The sequence below is a fragment of the Malurus melanocephalus genome, unplaced genomic scaffold (genome assembly GCF_030028575.1).
Source record: "Malurus melanocephalus ecotype Western Australia unplaced genomic scaffold, MMel_1.1 scaffold_311, whole genome shotgun sequence".
NCBI lineage: Eukaryota > Metazoa > Chordata > Aves > Passeriformes > Maluridae > Malurus > Malurus melanocephalus.
Genome location: NW_026623543.1, coordinates 799281 through 820570, shown reverse-complemented (window position 1 = coordinate 820570; position 21290 = coordinate 799281). Strand labels below are relative to the sequence as shown.

Here is a 21290-nt window from a genome sequence, read left to right as displayed (position 1 = left end):
TGATTGAAAGATTTGTCCCATTAAGTGAGTTTGATACTCTTACAAATAGGTAGCATGTAACTCAGTGGGTTGGGGATAAATATATTCTCTGATTGCCATGATTAAAATAGAAAACAGATTGTCTTGTTTTCATGAAGGTTGCCTAAATTAACCTGCCCTGTAGATGCACAGCACTGGAAGAAATATGACTGAGTTGACTTTTACTAAACTGAAATTATTTTCCCTTTTCTTGATACCTAGGGAGATGCAAGAATTTAATTATTTTTAAGGCAGTGAGCTGTGACTAGGTAGAGAAGAGAGGATCATACATTAAGGCCGGTGTGCAAGGTTAATGAGACAATCACTTAATTTTCAGTTCACTTGCTTCGAGCTTAATCTGTGCTGCAGTCCTGCAGAGATCACTTGAGTTATTCATAGAATTAATATGTCCCACTGAAAGACATGAAAGCCAGCAGTACAGGAGAAGACAAACCGCAAAAATCCAGTTTCCATTTTTCAAAAATTAGAAGAAGAATTTACATGCTTGGTACAACATATTACAACCCCTGGCAGGCCCACGGGAATGCAACTTGAATTTTTAGGTACCCAGTGTTTGTTCCCCAGATCCCCAGAATCCTACCTGGAAGTCTTTCACCCCTAGCCTAATCTTTCACCATTCTCAGTGCGTCTGGGCTAAGCTGGACTCCAGAGAAAATCATGGTCTTGGCCATCATGCATGAAAAGGCAGGGCTGGTATAGAAGTGCTGGCAGCCAGCAGCCCCCTGGGATCCTCCTGGGAAAAGAGCTGTTTGTGAGAGACCTGTTTCCTGTTCCCTCCTTGGGGTATCTCCATCACAGCTGCCCAAAGGCTTTTAGCCTATCTGTACCACAACAAATAAGCAGTTTTCTCAAGCAAGCAGAACCTAGGTTGCTGCAAAATCCATTGTCCTCCATGAGATTTCTGTTGTTTCCTCAAACTTTTAAAATTTTGATGATTTAAAATGCTTTGGAAAAGCAAGTGGGACTTGCTTTTGGAAAAGCGAGTGGCATTTCAGAGTGTGTTCGCTGCAGAGGGATGGAGGGAGCTCTGTTTTGAGAGACTCTCAAGCATCAAATGTAAAACTACATTCAAGGTTGGCAGGACATAGTTAACCTTGCAACATGTGCTGAGCTTGTGTTTCCAGTAGTGTGTGACCGACAAGAACCAAAATAGTTTTTTATAGAGCAGCTGTCTGTTTCCAGCGTCTCAAAAGTACGGGAATTGATAAGAAAGACAATGCATCAGATCAGGCATCATTTACATTTCTCTTTCTGAGTTGAATGATTCTAATCAATGGATTCCACCGTGTCAGGACTTGTGCTGCTCTTTATGCAGCTATATGTTCCCTCATCTACTGTTGTGAATTACTGAACAAATCCATTCAGCAAGTAACTTTAAAAAAATATTAACTGGGAATTTATTTCATAAAATTATTTTGAGAGGTAAGTCACTGTTTTTATGAGGTTTATTTATAAAATGCAGATTAATCGCACAGTAAAATATTTCTGGTTTCAGTTTAGTTGGTCACTGGAAACACTTTATGGTGAATTTTGAAACTTTGGACTATAAATGTCACATTTAAAAATAAAGATGTAAATATTTCACTAGTCTTTTAATAAATCAGAACACTGACTGCTCTTCTTGTGATGAAAGCTGGAAGAACTTAAGCTCTAAGTGAAGATCTTTTAAAATTTTATTTCAAAAAGTGGTTATTATATCTTTAGAAAAGTTCTTTTATTATATACACATGGTACACATCCCTTAAGAAGAGGCAATGTGAGATATTTTTAATATAATCTGTGTGCTCATGTATTTCTTGCTATTTACCTTCATATAACAGAAAGTAACTATCAACAAAGGGTTCCCATTATAATTTATCATTGATATTCACAGAAATATACCCTCAAAGAAAATATGAGCTATTTGTTAGAAATTTAATGGGAAAACTTGTATTATCCCATTCCCCAGAGTTATATAAGGGGCATTATGAAAAGAAGCTGCACATAGATTTAAATATCTGGGCCAGATTTCTGCTCAGCCTTGCATAATCTTTTTCCCACATGGCCTTTCTCACTTAATATTTCATCAATTACAAGTTTTTATTTCCTTTATATATGTGCAGGGAGTTGACTTAACCAATGTAAATGGATTCTGATTAGATCTGGTTGACAAATCCTGAAAAAAAGTAAGTGGGGAAAAAATGGCTCCAAGTTTCACAGCGTTAACTCTGAGTAGTTCCTGCAGAAAGAGAGAGGGGAAACCTTAGTTGCTTGTAAATGTATATAGCTGGACTTAAACTAGCATAGTAAGATTATGATTAAAATGGTATTTTCACCCAATAGTGATATGATTCTTGGTGGAGCTGCAAGTAGCACTTTTTTCCAAGAGTATGTGAATGATAGATAATAATAATTAATCTTCTTGCTTGATTTCAGAACTCTCTCAGAARATGACAGTACCTCTTTACCACCTGCTGACTCCTGTACCAGTCCTACTAAAATGGATTTGTCATTTAGTAAGACTGCCAAACAGTGCCTAGAGGAGCTATCTGGTGAGTAACAATAAATCAGGGGAAGRCTCTGAACTTCATTATTTCTGTTTCTTACCAGGAGCTTTGTGATGGGTTGAAGTAATACTTCTGACCTCTAATCATGAGTGGCATTAAATACACAGAAAATTTGGGTCATGCATATTTAGTGCTTCAAATCCACAGTTCTCAATTTGAACTGCTTCCTTCCATTCAAATACCCTCTTAATCATTTTGCAGAAACTGGGCTTTCACAAGCTGGGGTTTCATGTAATTGTTATTTTATTTAATTACATTGAATGTTCTAAGAGGGGCGGTGGAAAGTCAGCTTCAGAATGTTTAGCACTTTCATTTAATAACATCAAATTAAATAGTAACATCAGGATTGAGACATAAATTACATAATATACATGTGGGTTTTATAAATTAATCTATATTCAGAAAACAAGCAAGTCCTTACTATTGTACCTGGCTTGTATGTTGCTGCTAGAGCTAAGCTGCTAAAGGTTGTGTTCTGGAATTCCTTGTAAACCTGGATTAAAGTCCTTACTAGGTTATGAAGGTGAAGGGGTGTTTTTTTTAAAAATCATAATGGTATAATTCCTTTGGAGTCAACAGAGCCGTGCTGAGTTACATCAGTACTGGATATGGCCCTGATTCTGCCTATGGGTACAAAAAGCAGTGTGCCACTGCTCACTTTCTCATCAGGACTGAATTGCACTGCAGGGTTATGTGCAAGTTGTTCCAGAGGGACTCTTTGTAAAAGCTGTTTCTTGGGGGTTTCTGGGTTTATTTTTGCTGTTGCTTTGTTTTGCTTTTCATTAGCATGCTTACTCTTATAATTTTACAAAAATAAATGGTTTTACCTATAGTTTTGCCTTTTTACTCCAAATTTTTAACATTTAAATGGATTTGTAATGAGTCATGTGATTCTTCTCACACAGGATATAACTCACTTAAAGCATTAATTTGACACATCAGTCTAAAATTATCTCTCCACCAGAAGGGAAATCAGATGCCCAAGCATTATGGGGACTGTCTCGACATTTAGCTGATTCATACTGAAAAAGGTTTTGTCCTGGTTTGTCTCAGTCCCTTTGGAAGTTTTCTAACATCATTTTTTTGCACAGCCAGCTTGTGTGATAAATATGTCGCTCTGAAACATGGTGAAATGTTCCCTGGAGCATACCTGTTAAAGTATAAAATTATTTTTAATTACTCCACAAATTGTACTCCTTGGTCTAATATATGTAAAGAATTTAATTGAAACATTTGCCAGAAATCCAAAGATGCTTCAAGCATCCAGAGAGATGCTAAAAAACCCCAAACAATTCAATACCTGCTGAAATGATCAAACAGAATATCATGTCTGATGACCTTTTAGTGTTCTGAACAGAAATGAAACAGCATSAAAAAGAAAATGACATAAAGGAGACTGGATACCAGTATAGCTGTGTACCTAGGGAAAGAGAGGTGTGTCGCTCAGATTTAACTGTTAGCAGCAAAAGGAATAAATGGATCAAACACTATATTTGCTGAATAATTAATTGGCCGCATGGGTGAACTATCACCAAGTCGTTAGTGATTCTAACTTCAGTCATTGAATCTGCAGGGATAAAAGCTTATGTGGTACTCAGAGGAGTATTCCATGATGGATTAGCCATGAGAAAGAATGGTTAAATTATTTTACTTAAGAGCATCTTTAATCTGGTATGTGGTCTGGTCAGTTATTTTCAGGGTATTATCAGTTTCTTTCATTTTGATACTACCTTTTCCCTAGAAACTTCAACTGCTTTTATGGAAGGCCATCATCTGTATATTATCTTGATCTTCTCTGGAAACTTGGTGGTCACCAGGTTAGCACGTTATGTTTGTAAACAGCAACGATCATGCAAAAGGGTGAAGATCCTTGGAAATCACTAAACAGCTTGGAGGAGTGTGTTCATAAAGTGCTGTCTCACCTGTATAGTGCTTCTGCTTCATTAATCATTATTATTTTTAAGGTGCCAAATATTTAGAACTCAGGCTGACATACTCAGGACTAGAGTATCTTAGCCAATATTGTTGTATAAACTGTTTCTCTACTTACACACTCCTTTTTTTATTGTTTCTTGGCTGAAGATTACTGCTCCCATAACCAGCCAAGCTGATCATATCAGAACTTCTAATCCACTTTAGAGCAATACCAGCTAGTTGAACCTAAACTAATGCTTTAAGCATGTCTTGTTCAAGATTCCTCCATAATACAGGAAAAAATTGGATGCAGAAAAAATAATCTGACAATTATTTAGGAGTGGTTGGTCAGGCACCATTCTGCTTGAGTAATTCAGGAATTAAACCCAAGTTAATTTCTTTGCTGTGGTGGTGAAAAGCTCCTTCTGTGTCCAGCAAGGCAATTCACATCCCATTGCTACTGTCTCAACAGTGGTGATGAGAAAGTCGAAAGTAAAACAAGAATCTGTAGAGGTGGTTTCCAGCTCTCTTCTGCTCTGTCTTCTTCCTCCAATGGAGCTGCTTGCCTTTATAGCCTCTCCTGTCTTCCAGCTCAGAGCTGGTAAAAGGTAAAGTCAAAGCTCAAGCCACTTGTGTCCTGCCCTCTACTTTGCAAGTGATTGCTTGGTTTTACCTGCACAGCCAAGAGAAGAGAATGGTGCTGGAAGGCAAGGGAGATGGGGAGGCTGGTGTAGGCATAGACTCAAAAGTGTGGCTCTGATAAACTGGACAACCTCTTTATTTTTAGCCTCACACCAATAATTGGCTGCCCCTTGGTGAATATACACATGGCTTATGCCTAAARCTAGTTCTTGGTAGAGCATCTTGGTAGAGCTACTGTAAATCTGTTCCTCTGTCTCTGCTGGGAATTTGTTCTAGATGTGATCTGAAGTGCTTCAGACTTTTTTCCTACTTTCTTTTTCCTCTATGAATATTGCACAGTTCAGCGAAAGCAGTCCCAAGTGTTTTCACAGTGCACATGCAGATCAGCAGTAGAGCATGTGCAGAGCAGTTTTTAGGCTTCTGCACACCTTACATCCTCTTAGTGTGCACAGCAYCACTGATACATGTACTCCCACTGAATGAGCCTCATCTGTAGGCATGAGACACCTGTGGAGTAGTTCTGGCGTGTTCTGTGTATGGTAGGCTTGTTGCTCCCATGGCACACGAATGTGTAGACCTCTGTCCAGGAAATCCCAGGCAGAAATCCGGGAGACCTAAATAAGGAACAGTTTTGCATTCAAGTATGGGTACAATTTCTTGCATATATGTTACGTACCATTTACCTCAACAAGACTAAGTATCTACTTGGTTTCTGCCAAACTGGAATATACCTGTATAAACAGGATTATAAAATGAAAATGAAAAGAAAAGTTAATAAAGTAATCCAGTTTGGTTGTTGTTATTCATGACATGGCTGGGAACAAGCTGTTCAGACTTTCTTACAAAGTATTTTTTCTTAAAGTAGCTATGACATTTATCACCTCTGCAGCAAGTTTATTGGAGAAGGATGTCAGTAAGTTAATTAGTTAATAATCCTCTGTAAACTGTATATGTCAGTGAACTACAAAGTATTATTTTATGAAACCAGTGGTAGCATTTGGCTTTAACATGTGCTGGCATGTTCAAAGAGCTTAATGCAAAGTGCTTGATTAAGTAATTACTCATGAATTTATAAATATTGACTAATTATTAAAAATCCAAGGGATAAAGCAGAAATGAAAGAGTACTTTTAAGAGTTATATGCCTATATCAATGGCAGGATTAGCATAAAAACATTCAAATTTTAATATTTTATGTTTATTGTGCTTAATTTTTTGCTCTCTGAAAGAAATAGTTAATTAATATATGCAGGAATAGTTTACAATTTTTTTCAAGTAAGCCTAGCTGAAAACATTCACAATCTTATGCATTTCCAAATCTATTACATAATTCATTTGTAGGATTCAAAACTATCCACTGAGACTTCAAAGGAAGTCTTATCTAACAGCAAAATTTGCCCAGAGATTATTAGCTCTTAAAATAATTTTTATCATTCCTTTTATGAAAGAGACAGTAAAAATGAAACAGTGTGTTGCACTGTGATGGCTTGAGGAAGTTCCCCAAGCTGTTCTTGAGGTAAACATATTCCTGCTTGGTGGGTTGAGAACACACTGAATTGCAAGGTAGCTGGGGAATAATGCTGTCATGACATTTGCTCTCCTCTGGTCTCCGATACTTTTTCCTTAGCTTAGAAAGATGTATTTTTTGGTTGCTGTATCTTAACTTTTTAAAATGGAGAGCTGAGCTATAGAAGACTATTTTTCAATAAATAAACCTGAGAATTTTCCTCATTGCAATTTAATCTTTTGTCAAATGACACCTTGCAGAGAAATATGGTAAAGTACAATGATAAATTCAATGTTCTTTCTACTGAACACTTGGTCCAAGACAAATAGGCATCTGCTATATCTGAGGATGATCACAATGGCCTGTCTATCGAGGCAGTGGGATTAATGGGAGAAAAGTTCATATTGCTTTATAATTAAGAGAGGTAGTATAATGTTTGTATACATGAATGCTGAACAAAGTTTGTGTGATTAGCCTCAGTACTTCTATATAGAAGCATTTCAGTCGTGTTTTTGATGTATTTAGAAATGAGGCAGGTGAATGCTGCAGCCACAGGTCAGCAGAGACACTGAGACCCCCTAGGTTGCCCGGGATGCAGCTGTGCTGCTCCCAGAGTCCGTCCAGCCCGGAGTGGTGCGGCACCTATTGCCAACACCGATGTGAGGTTTGGCGTGGTTCACCAGTTGAACATTTTTCATCCCCTGCCATAATTTCTGCCCTCTGCTAGAAAGAGACTGAATACACCTGTCCAAGTCTGGCAGTCTGGGCACTCATGCTGGGAGCTGAGCAGCCGTGCCTTGCACTGCTTCCCTGGCACAGCAGTGCTGAACACAAGGGCATGCCCTGCACACAGGGCTGACCAAGGCTGGGTGCAGCTCTGCAGTGCTGATTGCTGCATGTGACCGGGCACACAGGGATTCTGGATGGAGGCAGAGCAGATCCACATCTGACCATGGTGGCATATCTCTTCCTGTAGCTGTTGGGGCGTGGAAAGGACATGGAAAGGGCACGTGGGGAAGTTACCATTTGTGGATTTGGAATATCAGGGAGAGGTTCTCTCTCTGGTAGGAGAAGAGTCTGTTCTTTTGATTCCAAGACAATCACCACGAGAACTTTGGTATCACAGGGCCAAATCACAGACTCACAGAGCAGTCTTAGTTGGAAGGGACCCAGAAGGATCATCAAGTCCAACTCTTAAGTGGATGGCCCATACAGGGATTGGAACCACCACCTTGGCATTATTAGAACTGTACTCTGACAAACTAAGCTAAAAATCATTGTCCTTCCTGTTAATTCAAAAATAGCAGTTGTGAATGCTGTACCAATTTGAGTATAAATGTAGGGTATAAACCAAATTAATGCCAAAAGACTGCAATTGCCCTTCATTTTTCAAATTGGCTATTGTCAGTACATCCCTGAGAGGATATAGCCTAATAGGTATGTTTGACAGGCTGGGACAGCCACATGGCACTGTCAGTGCCCACCAACATCAGAGCATGTGGGCAGCACTGGAGCTCTGGGGCAACATCAGCACCACAGCAGCTTTGAGATAATACCGGGCTCTGCTGCAGGCAGGCACAGCACATTCATAAAACCCTTTTAAGCACCCATATGTCACTGCAACTGGCAGACCCTGGGAGTAAACACAGCAGTCTTRCCTTTTGTTTCCATGCTGAAGAAGTGACAGGTGTTTAATATTTGGGACAGTTTTGTACTCGGGTAGACAGACCATTCCTCTTGTCTCCTCTTTGACTGCGTGAGCTGGGTGGGGATGGGAGCGGTACCTCCTTTTGTTGTGGAACTTGTCTTTCTAGAAATTTATCAGTGCTTTAATATGGAAAACCATCATTACTTCAGATTACTGATATTTTTTCTACATTGTTCTGTGTTTCTGAAAGTAATCTAGGAAGAAATGAACCTTTCCTTTAAAATTTCCAAGGATTTTCCCTTGTGTATCTTCACAAACTGTAAATTAAACCACTGGAAAGCAACATATACACTGAGGTTTCTGTTAGCATCTGTTTATTCATAGAGTAAATCTGCAAACAACTTGTAATTCTTAGGGTGGCATTTTTAAATGTTATTTGCCTGTCAATGTTTTTCAGGTAGAGACTTGAGGAAAGCATATTTTCTCATTGACAAAAGCAGATTATTTTTATAAAGCAATTTTATTATTTGTAGATTTCTGCACAATGTTTTGTGAAATTAATTTCACCTAGATAAAAAGTTTCTGTGTAAAAAAAATTATAATTAAATTCAGGTATTTCTTTGTTCATCTGTCTATTATTTCTGGGACTAATATCTTCTTTGTGAGAAAAGGCATACATTTAAATATAAGTCTTCTTTCTCTCTGGATAATGAATTTAAAAATAGCATTCAAAATTGCTGAACTTAGTTCAGACACAATACTAATTTGCTTTATAAAAATTTACTATTCCATTAATAGGTTTTCTTCAGAATATTGTGAAACAGTGATTTTTTTACAGCTTTTAAATTCTATACTAGCCTTTGAATCTCACAGAGGTGCAAACAGGGTAGCTTTCTAAGGAGAAAGAAATGAAATATTTCCTTTTATGAATCATCTTATCAGACAAGTACTGTTGTGTTCCATGTTTTATCTTATGATCTTAAATTATATATTTTTATTTAGAGCAGAAATTGCAAGACTGAACGTCCTTTTTCAAGTCTGCTTTTAGCTTTCTGCATAGGGAGTAACAGTGATATGGAAGAAATAGCTTTTCATCCTTACCTTTCTGGAAGAAAAATAGGATTTGACCATGAGCTAGATCTGTTACTGTAGCATCCCATTCAGGTGAAGCTGTGTCTTGAAACCTGTGGCACTGTAAAACTGGGCAGAAGCTTCTGTGTCTCGGGTTTAATTCACCAGGATGTGTTGCTGCCATGGCAGCCAGCAGCATTCACTGCAGTAGCAGAGAAGAGTCATATATCTGGGAATGCAGGTTGAATACTAAAATGTAAGGAGGCTTGTGCTTCAGTGGTTAATTTTGGCTCTTTATTGAGCTCTGACGTGGAGGCTGTACTTGCAGTTCTATGTCAGCCCATCTGAAGTGAAAAGCTGTGCACTAGGATCAGTCATGAGCTGGTGAGAGGGAGGGAAAAGCCCAAGACAGTACTTGTGCCCACTTTGGATTTCAGAAGACAGCAGCTGTAGAAAGACATGCGGGCCCAGCACTCTGATGAGACTGGTGATTGGACGGAGAGGGGAAAACACAGCTGGCTTTTGGGATTACTTCTGTGCTGGAGCAGAGTGTTTGATCAACTCTCTTCTGCTTGAGAGAAATCGAAGTGAAAATGACTGTAAGTACTGCAGATTAATATGACGGACAAGAAGTGGCTTAGCTGAGACAGCAGCGTAATTTTAAAGAAAATGACTGTGCCTGTTTAGTCCCTTACAGTGCATACAGTGCATGCTTGAGCTGTGCTTTTACTGCCAGTGCAAGGATGTGCTACCTGGGGTGTGCGGCGTGCGGCGACACAGCGATCGCTGTCCGGACCTTTCAGGAGAATTGAGCTGCTGTCTGTCTCAGAAAGATGAAATCTAACTGAGGTGAAGCCCCAGCCAGAAGGATGCAGCGATCTGCTGAACTGTCAGTGTTTAAAGGCACAGAGGTTAGAAGAGGGTGTGTTCGTCTTCAGAAGCAGAAGTCTCTAACCAATCTCACACTCATCAGTGAAGGGGAGAAGAGGCGATACTTGTACAGGGAGAACTGGTTTGGAAACGCCTCCAAGTCCAACCAGAGTTACCAACAGCGGGAGGCAGGAGCTGGGTGCAGAGGCTCCCTTTCCAGGGCATTCTCGCAGTCAGTGCATTCTCTCTGCCACTCCAGCCTCACCAAACCCCAAGCATTTCGGGGGATAGCACCTGCTGGAAGCGGGACATCCAGGAGAGCAGGAGACCGGCATACAGGTGAAGACTTTCAGACTGACAATGCGGAGAGCAAAAAATCAGATGATGAAAATGCATCCTGCACATCCCATTTCCCCAGCAGGACCTGGGCAGAGGAGGAGGAGGAAGGGTGCTTGCGTGAAGGGACTGCACATCTGGATGAAGATGTCATAATAACAATGCTGGGTGACCTAGAACAGGTCCTTTATACTGATATTTTAGGTAAGTTAACTTTGGCTTGACATTAGGAAGGGCAGGAGGAGACCCAAACATTAGCACATATCTGCACGGAGCAGATTTTTGGTCTTGACAGTGATTTCCCGAGACACAACTGGGTTTATTTGTAGTACTATGCAAAAATAGGGTCTAGCCATTTCTTTTTTGTTTGCTCACTATGACCTCTTATGACTGTATGAAATGAAGACAAATGTCTAAATTGCTTTTGATGGGTGCAGGGGCAGCAACAACCTGTGAATAACTGAGCATAGTTTGCTTAGCCTTTTGAAAAATAAGGTGAAATATTTAAGTACGGTTAGTTTATTCTTAAATAATTTCATTTTAGTGAGATTTTTCTCATTAATTTGAAATTGATATCTTGAATCCAGAGTTTGGATGAGACAAAAAATGTCTTGGCCTTTCTGTAAAATGTCCCTCCGGTATTTATTCCCCCTTCCCTAGGCTCCCTGTAGAGAATTTCACCTTTACATGTGTAGTTGTGCGTGCCAGGGTTTCAGTTTAGCTGAAATAGCCAGCTTTGCTATATCTCTGCATGCCAGTCAGTATTTGAAGTCCACAGCCGTAGGTGCTTCAAAGGCTTCTCTGTTACTGGCTTTTGCTTTTCATCTCCCAGCCCTTTATAAGAGTGCTCAAAGTGTTCATTTCCAAAGCTTTGTTCTTCAGTCAGTCAAATGGTTGAAGTAGCTGCTTACTTTTCGAAGTTATATAGCATGCATATATCCAACCTGGAGCTTCTTGCTGGTAGATATGATAGCCCTGATTGTGTTTAAACATTAAGGACAAAATTTTTGCTGTGATGTAGTGTAAAAGGCTGTTATCTCAAAATAAGAAAGAAACAAGAATTCTCTTTGTATGCATACCTTTTATTATTGACTGTACCAGTAGGTTAAAAGGGCTTCTGCTAGAGATCAGAGGCTTGCTAGCACAGAAGTCTGAGCTCTAACCTGCCTCTGCTCCTCTTCAGCTATGTGTCACTGACAAATCCCTGTTCTCTTGCAAGCCTCAGTTTCCCCACTTGCAGAGTAAAACCTCTGTTTTCTTTTCCAAACCTAATATTTAATAGCGGACAGTTCTCTGGGAAGATATTTTTGTTTGTAAATCTTTTCATGCAAATTGATGGAATTTGATGGAATTCATGGAATTGTTATTCTTCCATTTGCTTTTGGCTGTGATTGAATGTGCAGAAGAACAGAAATGATTATGAATGGTGTTTTATTGAATGTAAAATTATGAGTGAGCTTCAGAAATGTGAATGTAATAATATAACCTAGGTATCTAGTGGTTACTGTAAAATGTCAATTTTGATTTCCTGTGAATGTATCTCAAACAGTAGAAGAAATGAAAGTTTTTTCCAGAAATTTACTGAGGAAATAATGGTTCACTGTTTATAAGCAGAAATTTGGGGACAATCTTTTGGAATATTCATGTTTAACATAAATGATGAAGCTGCAAATGATTGGATCAAATGGCCTTTTTTGTAAGAGGAACAGAATTTTGAGAGAAAGTTCCAGGGCAAYCTGGTTTTAGTCTTATCTTAGTCTCCCTAAAAGTGTGAAACAGAATGGGTTTTTTTTTTCAGAGTACAAACCAGAATCACTTGAGATAAGAAGACAGGGAACATTTCTCATATGGTAGGTCATGCAAACATGGCTAGACTCCATGATGGCAGTAGGCCATATTATAAGAAATGAGGTGCTCAGAGGAGTTTGGGATCCTTTTGAATCCAATCCTGATGCAATAAGCACCTTAGTGGCTCCCATAGTACTCATGGTGTAGCTAGTTTTCAGAAAAATAAACATATTTATAATCCCTATGGTCCTCTGTACAGAAGGAGACTTGATGTGGATGGGGAGTGAGTACTGTCATGAAAATGCAGGATCTTGTACTCAGTGCAGAAAATTTCTTCACTGTCATGTTCAACTCTTTATACTTTCTGACTTGTTCATCCATGGTACAACAGGATTCCAGTGCTATGGCGTTTAGAGAGTGATGGAAGGGAGAAAGAAATTTCCTTTTAAATCACTTTAACAGTTAGTTGTGAGAATTTTTATATAGTACTATGTAGTATTTTAATATAATATAAATTCAGTTTCAACCTTTTTTTTTAGTAAAAACTGGTGGAAATGTTTTGAAATTACCCTCTGTGTCACTGAGAGATCAAAAGAGATCACATCTCAAACTTTTCACCTCTACAGGATAGAATAACACCAATTTTATGGTATAATTTGCCTGAMAGTGAAATATTCTTCACTGTGAAAACATAGTTTGGCAGCTTGCCATTCATGTACCTTTTTATTTAATGTATTGCAATTATACCTCAAGGCTTTGTTATGCCATTTACTGTGCAATACATATTAAAAAAGACAGTGGCTGTCATTTTTGCTGCAAGAATTTCCATTGTTAACATACAGCAAAGGACAACTGACAAGGATAAACAAGGAAGGAAAAGGGCAAGGTCGTTGTAAAATATGAATTGTATTCAGTTCCTCAAATAAGTATGAAGGTAATATATTGCTTTGCCTTTAATTCTGCCTGCACAGACCCTGGAATTTGTCTTTCTGTGTAAACAGAAAATTTTCTTATATCAACAGTCTACACTTTCATCTCTGGCTCAAGGCAGGGCAGGTAACAGTTCCTGGTTCTTCCCTATATAAGTATTATGGCAGGAATATAATGTGCTCCTGGAAGCAAATTGGAGTGCATTTGGCAGAGCGGGAAGGCAAAGGACAATGACAGTGAGGAACTGAGTGCACCACAAACTGCCCGGAGACAGGCAGGGGCAGCGTGCCTGGAAATTGGGCTTTAAAAAGCCGTCTTAGTCTAAGAGGACATAATTGCCTTCAGCTTAGCCTGGGCATGAGCCCTTTTGCCTCACAGGAATCTCCAGGGTGGTGCAGGAACTTCTGCAAAGAGTACATGGARCCCATGAGTACATTGATTATCAATGCTTTCTTGAACACATCGAGCTTGAAACACAGGAGCAGTTACAATTTCAGTGGCTGTGAACGTTTGCCTCCTGCAAGGTACTGCATGTAAAAATGTACATAGGCATTTTATTTTCTGGAGCTAAATATTGTGAATAGACATTGCCTTGGGGTGTGGCTTGAGAGAGCTTGGCAGTAGTGCAGTGCTTGTATCCCCATTTCTTGTTTCTGTTCTGCCTGGGTGTTGATCCCACTGAGAGTTCTATGGTGTCAACACAGATGTTTATAGACATTAGCATCATTAGAGCACTGAAGAATTTTTTGGATGATAAAATAGGCAAACATAATTGCCTGAAGGACTGTTTGGATGCAACAAAGAAGACAGAAGACACAACCAGGGCAGAGTAGATGGGGAAACCTCAAAATGGCATTGCTGTGAAAGCTAACTTGACATTGAGCCACAACTGCAGGGTATGTTGGCTAGAACAATGCATCATTTGCCTATTCAGAAAGAATTAAAGCTTATATGGAATATCTATGAAATAATTTATTTCCATTTAATGTCAGGAGTTGAGATTTTTCTTAACAGCCTGCAGAGTGTTTGGGCAACAGGACCTGACTGCAGAAGGTCTGTGAGGTATGATGTGAAATTTGAAATTGATAGAGTCAAAAAGAAATTATTTGCACTTCAAGTTCAGCATGTTACATGTAACTGAAGGCTTCTTTGAGGCTTATTATGTTTCTCTTTTATAACATATCATATATAACTTTTTTTCTTCATTTATTTTTAATTGTGTGAAGTAAACATTGTTCAGGATGTTCGAGGTGAAGTTCTGAAAGTTTCAATATCTGAAGATACTGAGATATGAAACTAGCTTTTCACAATGGATCCTGAAGGCTGTTGAAACCCTTAATTGTATAAATGACGCATGTACTTAAAGTGTTTAGATTTGTATCCCAATAAACATATTTTATTTTATCCCACATGGAGAATAATGCCCCTCTTCAGGAAAGCATTAGAGTCCAGGAAAGATGCTTTATTAAGTACCTTATTTAAGGAGTACTCTGAAATAGCCTGGATGTTAAGTGAATACTGAGGAGTTGTTTCAAGGGATATTCCAGTTCTTTCCAGATGCAGATTTACTGCAATTTTTTTTCCTACTGAGTTATGTAAAATGTCAAGGACTAAAAAGGGACTTCGTAATGTATCAAGTGGTCTAGGGCTGCATCAGGCTTTGATTATAGAGGATAAAAATCCCAACACTAAATTAGAGTTTCATGAATAGATTTGGGCCTTAACAGGGATATTTTGGTGGGTTTTTTTTTTTTTTTTTTACATACCATATGCTATTTATAAACATATCTGTGTTTTATTAATGAAAGGATGAAGTTTTATTTTTTTTAAATATTTAAGGGACAGGCCTATTTGCAATCATATGTGTGCATTCCCAGCTGTGGATACACGTGTGCACTTTATTCAGCCTTATAAATTCACGTGCTAAAGTGTGCTAAAGGTTTTATTGTTTTCTTCCAGGGGAAGACCCTGAAACAAGAAGAATGAGAACTGTCAAGAATATAGCAGACCTGAGACAGAATTTGGAAGAAACAATGTCCAGCCTTAGAGGGACACAGATAAGCCACAGGTATACTGGTTTTGTGTATACTGCTAAAAATATGGACCATAGAAGAGTGTTACTAGTTGCTGAATGAATGAGACTTGCAAGAGAAAATTAGCTATGACACTGAAATGCCTTAGCAATTTACATGTGACTTTAATATACTATACTGTCAAAGTGCCATATACAATAATTCACAAAGATTGTAATTGTTTTGTACACCATTACTTAGAAGCCTACAAATTTATTTTAGATAATTTTAGAAGTAGATTTTGGGGATGAGATCAAATGCAAGGAAAAATCTAAATGTAAAAAATAAATATGTCAGTGATGGGAAAAAGACACACTGATGTAGTGTTACAGTTCTGAGCTCTCCAGGTATTGTTTTTCATCTCCTTGCTTTTCTTGCCATGCAAGTTCCCTTTTATTTTAATTTTATTACAGATTAACCACTGCCTTCTGATTGGTTCCTAGGGTCTCTGGTAATTTTGTAACACAGAAAATGGATCTCAAGCATTCCATGCATGTGATTGTTTTCAATCACAATAAATCACACTCTCCTATGGTGGATTTTCCACCAAAATAATTTTCCCATAGCACCTTCAATCACATGTGCAGGTTAGCAGAGCCTCTAGAGGCAATATTCTCTTGTTCTAATCTTGGTTAAGATGCCAGGTGTTTGGCACCATTCCCACAAGTACAGGTCATAGAATCATAAAATCATAAAATTGTTTAGGTTGGAAAAGACCTGTAAGATCACTAAGTCCAACCATTAACCCAGCACTGACAAGTCTGCCAATAAACCCTGTCCCAAAGTGCCCCACCTACAAGTCTTTTAGATATTTCCGGTCATGGTGACTCCACCACTTCGCTGGAGAGCCTGTTCCAGGGCTTGAATAAATGAATAAATTTTTCCTCATATCTAATCTAAAATTCCCCGTCACAACTTGAGGCCATTTCCTCTTGTCCTAAGACTTGTTATCCAGGGGAAGAGGCCAACCCAAAGCTGGCTACAGCCTCCATTTAGGGAGTTGAGTGCTTAGGTCTCCCCTCAGCCTCCTTTTCTCCTGGTTGAACACCCCCAGCTCCTTCCCCTGCACCTCATAGGACTTGTGTTTCAGATCCTTGACCAGCTCCATTGCCCTTCTCTGGACACTCCAGCACCTCAGTGTCCTTCTTGTAGTGAGGGGCCCAGAACTGGACACAGGAGTTGAGGTGTGGCCTCACCAGTGCCAAGCACAGGAAGACAATCACTGCCCTGCTCCTGCTGGTCACGCTATTGCTGATGCAGGCCAGGGTGCCATTGGCCTTCTTGGCCACCTGGGCACAGCTGGCTCGTGTTCAGCTGCTGTCACCAGCACCCCCAGGTCCTTTTCCACCAGGCCACTTTCCAGCCACTCTGCCCCCAGCCTGTAGCACTGCATGGGGTTGGTGTGGCACAACTGCAGGACCGGGCACTTGGCCTTGCTGCGCCTCATGAAATTGGCCTCGGCCCATGGATCCAGCCTGTCCAGATCCCTTTGCAGAGCCTTCTTTCCATGCAGCAGATCAACTCTCCTGCTCAACTTTCTGTCATCTGCAGAGTGACTGAGGGGGCACTCGATCCCCTCATCCAGGTGATTGATAAAGACACTAAACAGTCCTGGCCTCAGTACTGTGGGCATATACAAGTACACGTGTGCATGTGGTGAAAGCACACACACACACATACGGAATTTTTTAAAACAAATGTACTTTCTTCCAGCCTTCACTTTTCTTGATTTCTCAGGAACAGAGAAAGCACAGTTCACTGACTTCTCCATTCTCTTTGGCAGCACATTGGAGACAACTTTTGACAGCACTGTGACAACTGAAGTGAATGGGAGAAGCATACCAAGCTTGTCCAGCCGATCGACCCCTGTGACCTGGAGGCTGGGGCAGGCCAGTCCTCGGCTGCAGGCAGGAGATGCTCCATCCTTGGGTSCTGGTTATCCTCGCAGCAGTGCAAGCCGCTTCATACACACAGACCCGTCTCGGTTCATGTACACCACCCCGCTTCGCCGAGCAGCTGTTTCTCGCCTTGGGAATATCTCACAGATTGACATGAGTGAGAAGGGAAGTGGTGATTTGGACATCGCCTCTGAAGCTGATGTTGGTGGCTACATGAGTGATGGGGACATTCTTGGGAAAAGCCTGAGGACTGATGACATCAATAGTGGGTAAGCAGCACACTCTTCCCATTTGAACTAATGCTTATTTGAACTAATAAAATTGCTAAGTTTAGAAGGATTTTTCTAAAAAAATTGATACAAAAGTAAAAGTTGCATTATAGTTGCAACATTTAAATATATGTATGAAAAAAACAAACCTCTAACCTGTCAGTGTGTCTCGGTTTGAAAGACAGGTGGTTTTCCAATAAAGGCAGGGACCCCCCCCTTGGAGTGGTGGATATGGCCCCCATTCCCTCCGAATTATTATAGTTTTGAAAAAAAAGTCACGGGCTTCCAGGCAAGARTATGGGAAAAAGGGAATAACAGTTTTTACTAATATGTATAACAAAGTGAAAATAAGTAATAACAATAGCAACAACCAGCCCAGCCACAAACCCAGTGACAGCCTCACACAGAGATACCCACCCGATTCCCCAGCAACTGCAGGGGCTCTGGGGCGCAGGTCCCGGCTGGTTCAGATCTCCCACGTGGCCAAGGACGGGCACAGAACCKGCAGAGATGGATGGAGCAAAAAGTTCCTCTGCAAACTCACAGCCGACGCGCCGATCTCAATGCTCCTTTAAATACCGGAGCACAAATCTCAGGGGTCCCAGGCAAGGCACCAGGGCAGACGATCACAGTGCAGCAAAACAGGAACCTAAGAGCAGTCGAGCTCTGCTCTGCAGGTAGCAGGCCAACTGCCCTCTGAGCCAAGCAGGGCAGCATATATAGTTACACGCCCCTTCCCAGTACTTAGCAAGATTGTTTGGGTGGGGTGTAGGTCCTATTGTCTTTACTAATCGCCCTGCCATCAAAAGGATGACCTAGCAATCAGTGTATCCCAGCAACAAAATGGGAAAGAAAAATTCCCAAGAAAGGAAACAAAAGGAGAACCCATAGGCCACAACACAGTGATTCGCTCAGCTGCCTTCAAATTCTTTTCTTGTCCTTTAACATCAGGATGACTGCTGTTAATTTTGAGTTCCCATATTACTTACTGCAATTTCCGGGTTATCTGGTGAACCATTATTTCGCATTGCTTTCCCTGGGATAGGTCTTCTTCTGGTATTTTTATATATATTTGTACTATTTTGTTTGAGCGGGTAGGGATGTCATTGGATGCAGCTGCTGAAAAGCTGCTGTTGACAGCACAGATTTTCTCTGTTTCTGCTTCAGATAATCCTTCAGATTGTCTAGCATAGTCTGTATAGTAGGCCCTTATTGCAGTTTTGCAACTGTGCATATCATTTGAGCAGTAGCAATATCTTTTCATAAAAGACTAGTCCAGTTACTCTCTTAGTATATCCAGAAGGAAGAATCACAATTTTTTTTTGTTTGCTTAATCGATTGACTTTAAGGTACTGCATTTCAAATTACTGTTCAACAATTCTTATATCAGTCTAGGAACACAAGTCAGTCTAGGAACACAAGTCACTTCAGTCCTATGTGTGTTGGAACTCCTACAACATCATTAAAAAAGAAAAGTCATGTTGCAGTTTTACTCATACTTCAATTACTATTCATTGCTGCTGTTGGCATCTCAAGGCTGCTTGCTGAGTGATGTAACACTGTTGAATAGAAGTTCCATAGAATACGTGGTCATGCCACACCACACTGCTTCACTCTATAATTTTAGAATTCTTGCTGTCAATCCGATGAAATAGTGGAGAATAATGGGTGATGAATCCGAGAATAGTGGATGATGAAACTGAGACATTCCTAAGTCTGTGATCAAAGCTCTCTCTAGACCAGTTTCTCATCTCAAACACCATCCAAAGATAGATCTCTAGAAAAAGCATAACTATAAAGAAAGTGAATTCCTGTATCTTCCTGGTCTGTCCCAGTGATCTGTGTATGGAGCACTGCTGACAACATTGTCCACAGCACAGCACTAATGACTGTCAAGGATGCCATGTTTTATGTGTGCTAGAAAAGAGAAAACATATGTGGAAAACATGATACTTTAATGTCTGAGGGCCTCTTATCTTAAAGGAAATATTAATATTGCCTTTGACAAATGCATGGTTTTATTCGAAATTAAAAAAAAAAAAAAAAGGAATCCTTTGCAGTGCCTGATGAGTTGAATTAATTAGCTTATCATATTAAAGGATGAATATAGTCATCTTATATGACTTTTCTTTGCATCTGTAATAAGGATAACTAGATAGATAGTAAGTTGCTCTGTGCTCAGTTAACATTTTTAGGTGCAGTAAATATTAAAACAAGTTGATAAGCTCTGAAATTTCAGGATTCACTGAGGCATGTAAAGTCTTATCTCCTTTATGCCTCTTCCATTATCAGTTTAATTACTTTAAACACTTGGGGACAAGAATGCAGCAGTAATTAGAAAGTGGTGTGAGGAAGGCTTGTTGCACTTGTTAAGTCTCTCCATTCAGCCCTTACTTATAGAGGAAAAAAACCCCATATAAGCTGGATTGCATTCAAGTCACAGCTAAATTTAATATGCAGTTCTAGAGCTGCAGAATCTATAGGATAATTCAAGCCTAGTTAAATAATCGGTGAAAAAGGTCTGAATTTTGTCTTTAATAAAGAGATGAATGTAGTTTGCAAGTGTTACTGTGAATTTACCTTTGAAAACAAATKTGTAATTACCTTCTCCAAACTTCAGACACCAAGGTTTCAGAAATTCTTTGCTGAACTGCAGGCCAAATCTTACCCATGCATTAAATGCCTCAGAGTTTTGTTAAAAATAATCATGTTTTAATGCACTTGAGGTTTTCTTCATCCATATTGCCACCCAGGATGTGATGCCTTCTCAGACTGGAGCTGCCAGACAGGGCTGCACTGCTGCAGCTTCGCTCTCAAAGCCTGCACCTGCTCACCCACCCCGAACCATGTGCATGGAGTCAGAGGCAGGTGCTCCCAGACTGCTGTGTTGGCCCTCAGCTCTCTCTCACAGTTGATTTCAATTAAATCTGCTCCCAGAAGGAACCACAGGAAGAGGGCTGACAGAACAGCTGGAGTAGCAGCAGTGTGTGCACCGTGTTTTGTGTTTGCGATTCTGTGTAGTTATGAAAGTTCAAGATCTGTGTACTTGGGCACATGCTTGGAGTGAAAGATGGGTTTGTGTGGCACCATTTAATTGCTCAAGGAGAGCTTGTGCTAAAGATTGTTGGAATCATGAGCAAACTCCAGGAGATCACTTTAGCCATCAAGCTAGGGCTGGGGACTACACCAATTTCAGTAAGTTCCTGGCTTATTTTGAGTAGGTTCAATGAGGTGTAGAAATTTTTTTTCTGAATATGTACACTGCTGTGTTGAGTGCCATGCATATGCATGGTCCTTCACAAACAAATTTATGCTAACTTTGTTGGTACCTTAAAGTTATCAAAAAATACAAAAGGTCATTTGGGAACATAAAGGAGTAAGACAGACTTGTGATGCTATTCCATTACAAGTACCAAGTTACAAGTGCCAAGACCTCTCATAGAGACAACTAAACTATAGACATTCCAGAAATTGTTGCTGGGACTTTTAATTAACAAACTTTTATGGTCATCTTGTGAGTRAAGAGCACTATATTCACTTTTTCATTCATTAGACATTCACTATAATATGAAGTGGTAGGAATCAAGCAAAAGGAATACACATAGTAAAATATCCTTAAATATCATTGTGGGGTCTTCAGTGGACATCTCTTTCATATCTGAACATTAGCATCCCAACAGAGACTACGAATTTGTGTTCCTAGTTTCTGTACAATTTGGATAAATGCCATTTTTTTCTTTTTATTTTCTTTTTTTTTTTTT

At 39.7% G+C, this 21290-nt stretch overlaps 1 protein-coding gene across 8 annotated transcripts in view; it reads left to right on the top strand.

Moving 5' to 3' along the window:
* NAV3 (neuron navigator 3) overlaps positions 1–21290 on the top strand; it is a 184564-nt gene that overhangs the window by 58279 nt on the left and 104995 nt on the right. For 7 of the 8 annotated variants that reach the window (XM_057377407.1, XM_057377410.1, XM_057377406.1 and 4 more), the window contains 3 exons: positions 2455–2570; positions 15250–15358; positions 17146–17529. In XM_057377407.1, the coding sequence (XP_057233390.1) occupies positions 2455–2570; positions 15250–15358; positions 17146–17529 (609 nt within the window). Of the gene's footprint in view, positions 1–2454; positions 2571–10137; positions 10777–15249; positions 15359–17145; positions 17530–21290 lie in introns of those variants that run through there. The other variant, XM_057377414.1, reaches the window with a different exon arrangement.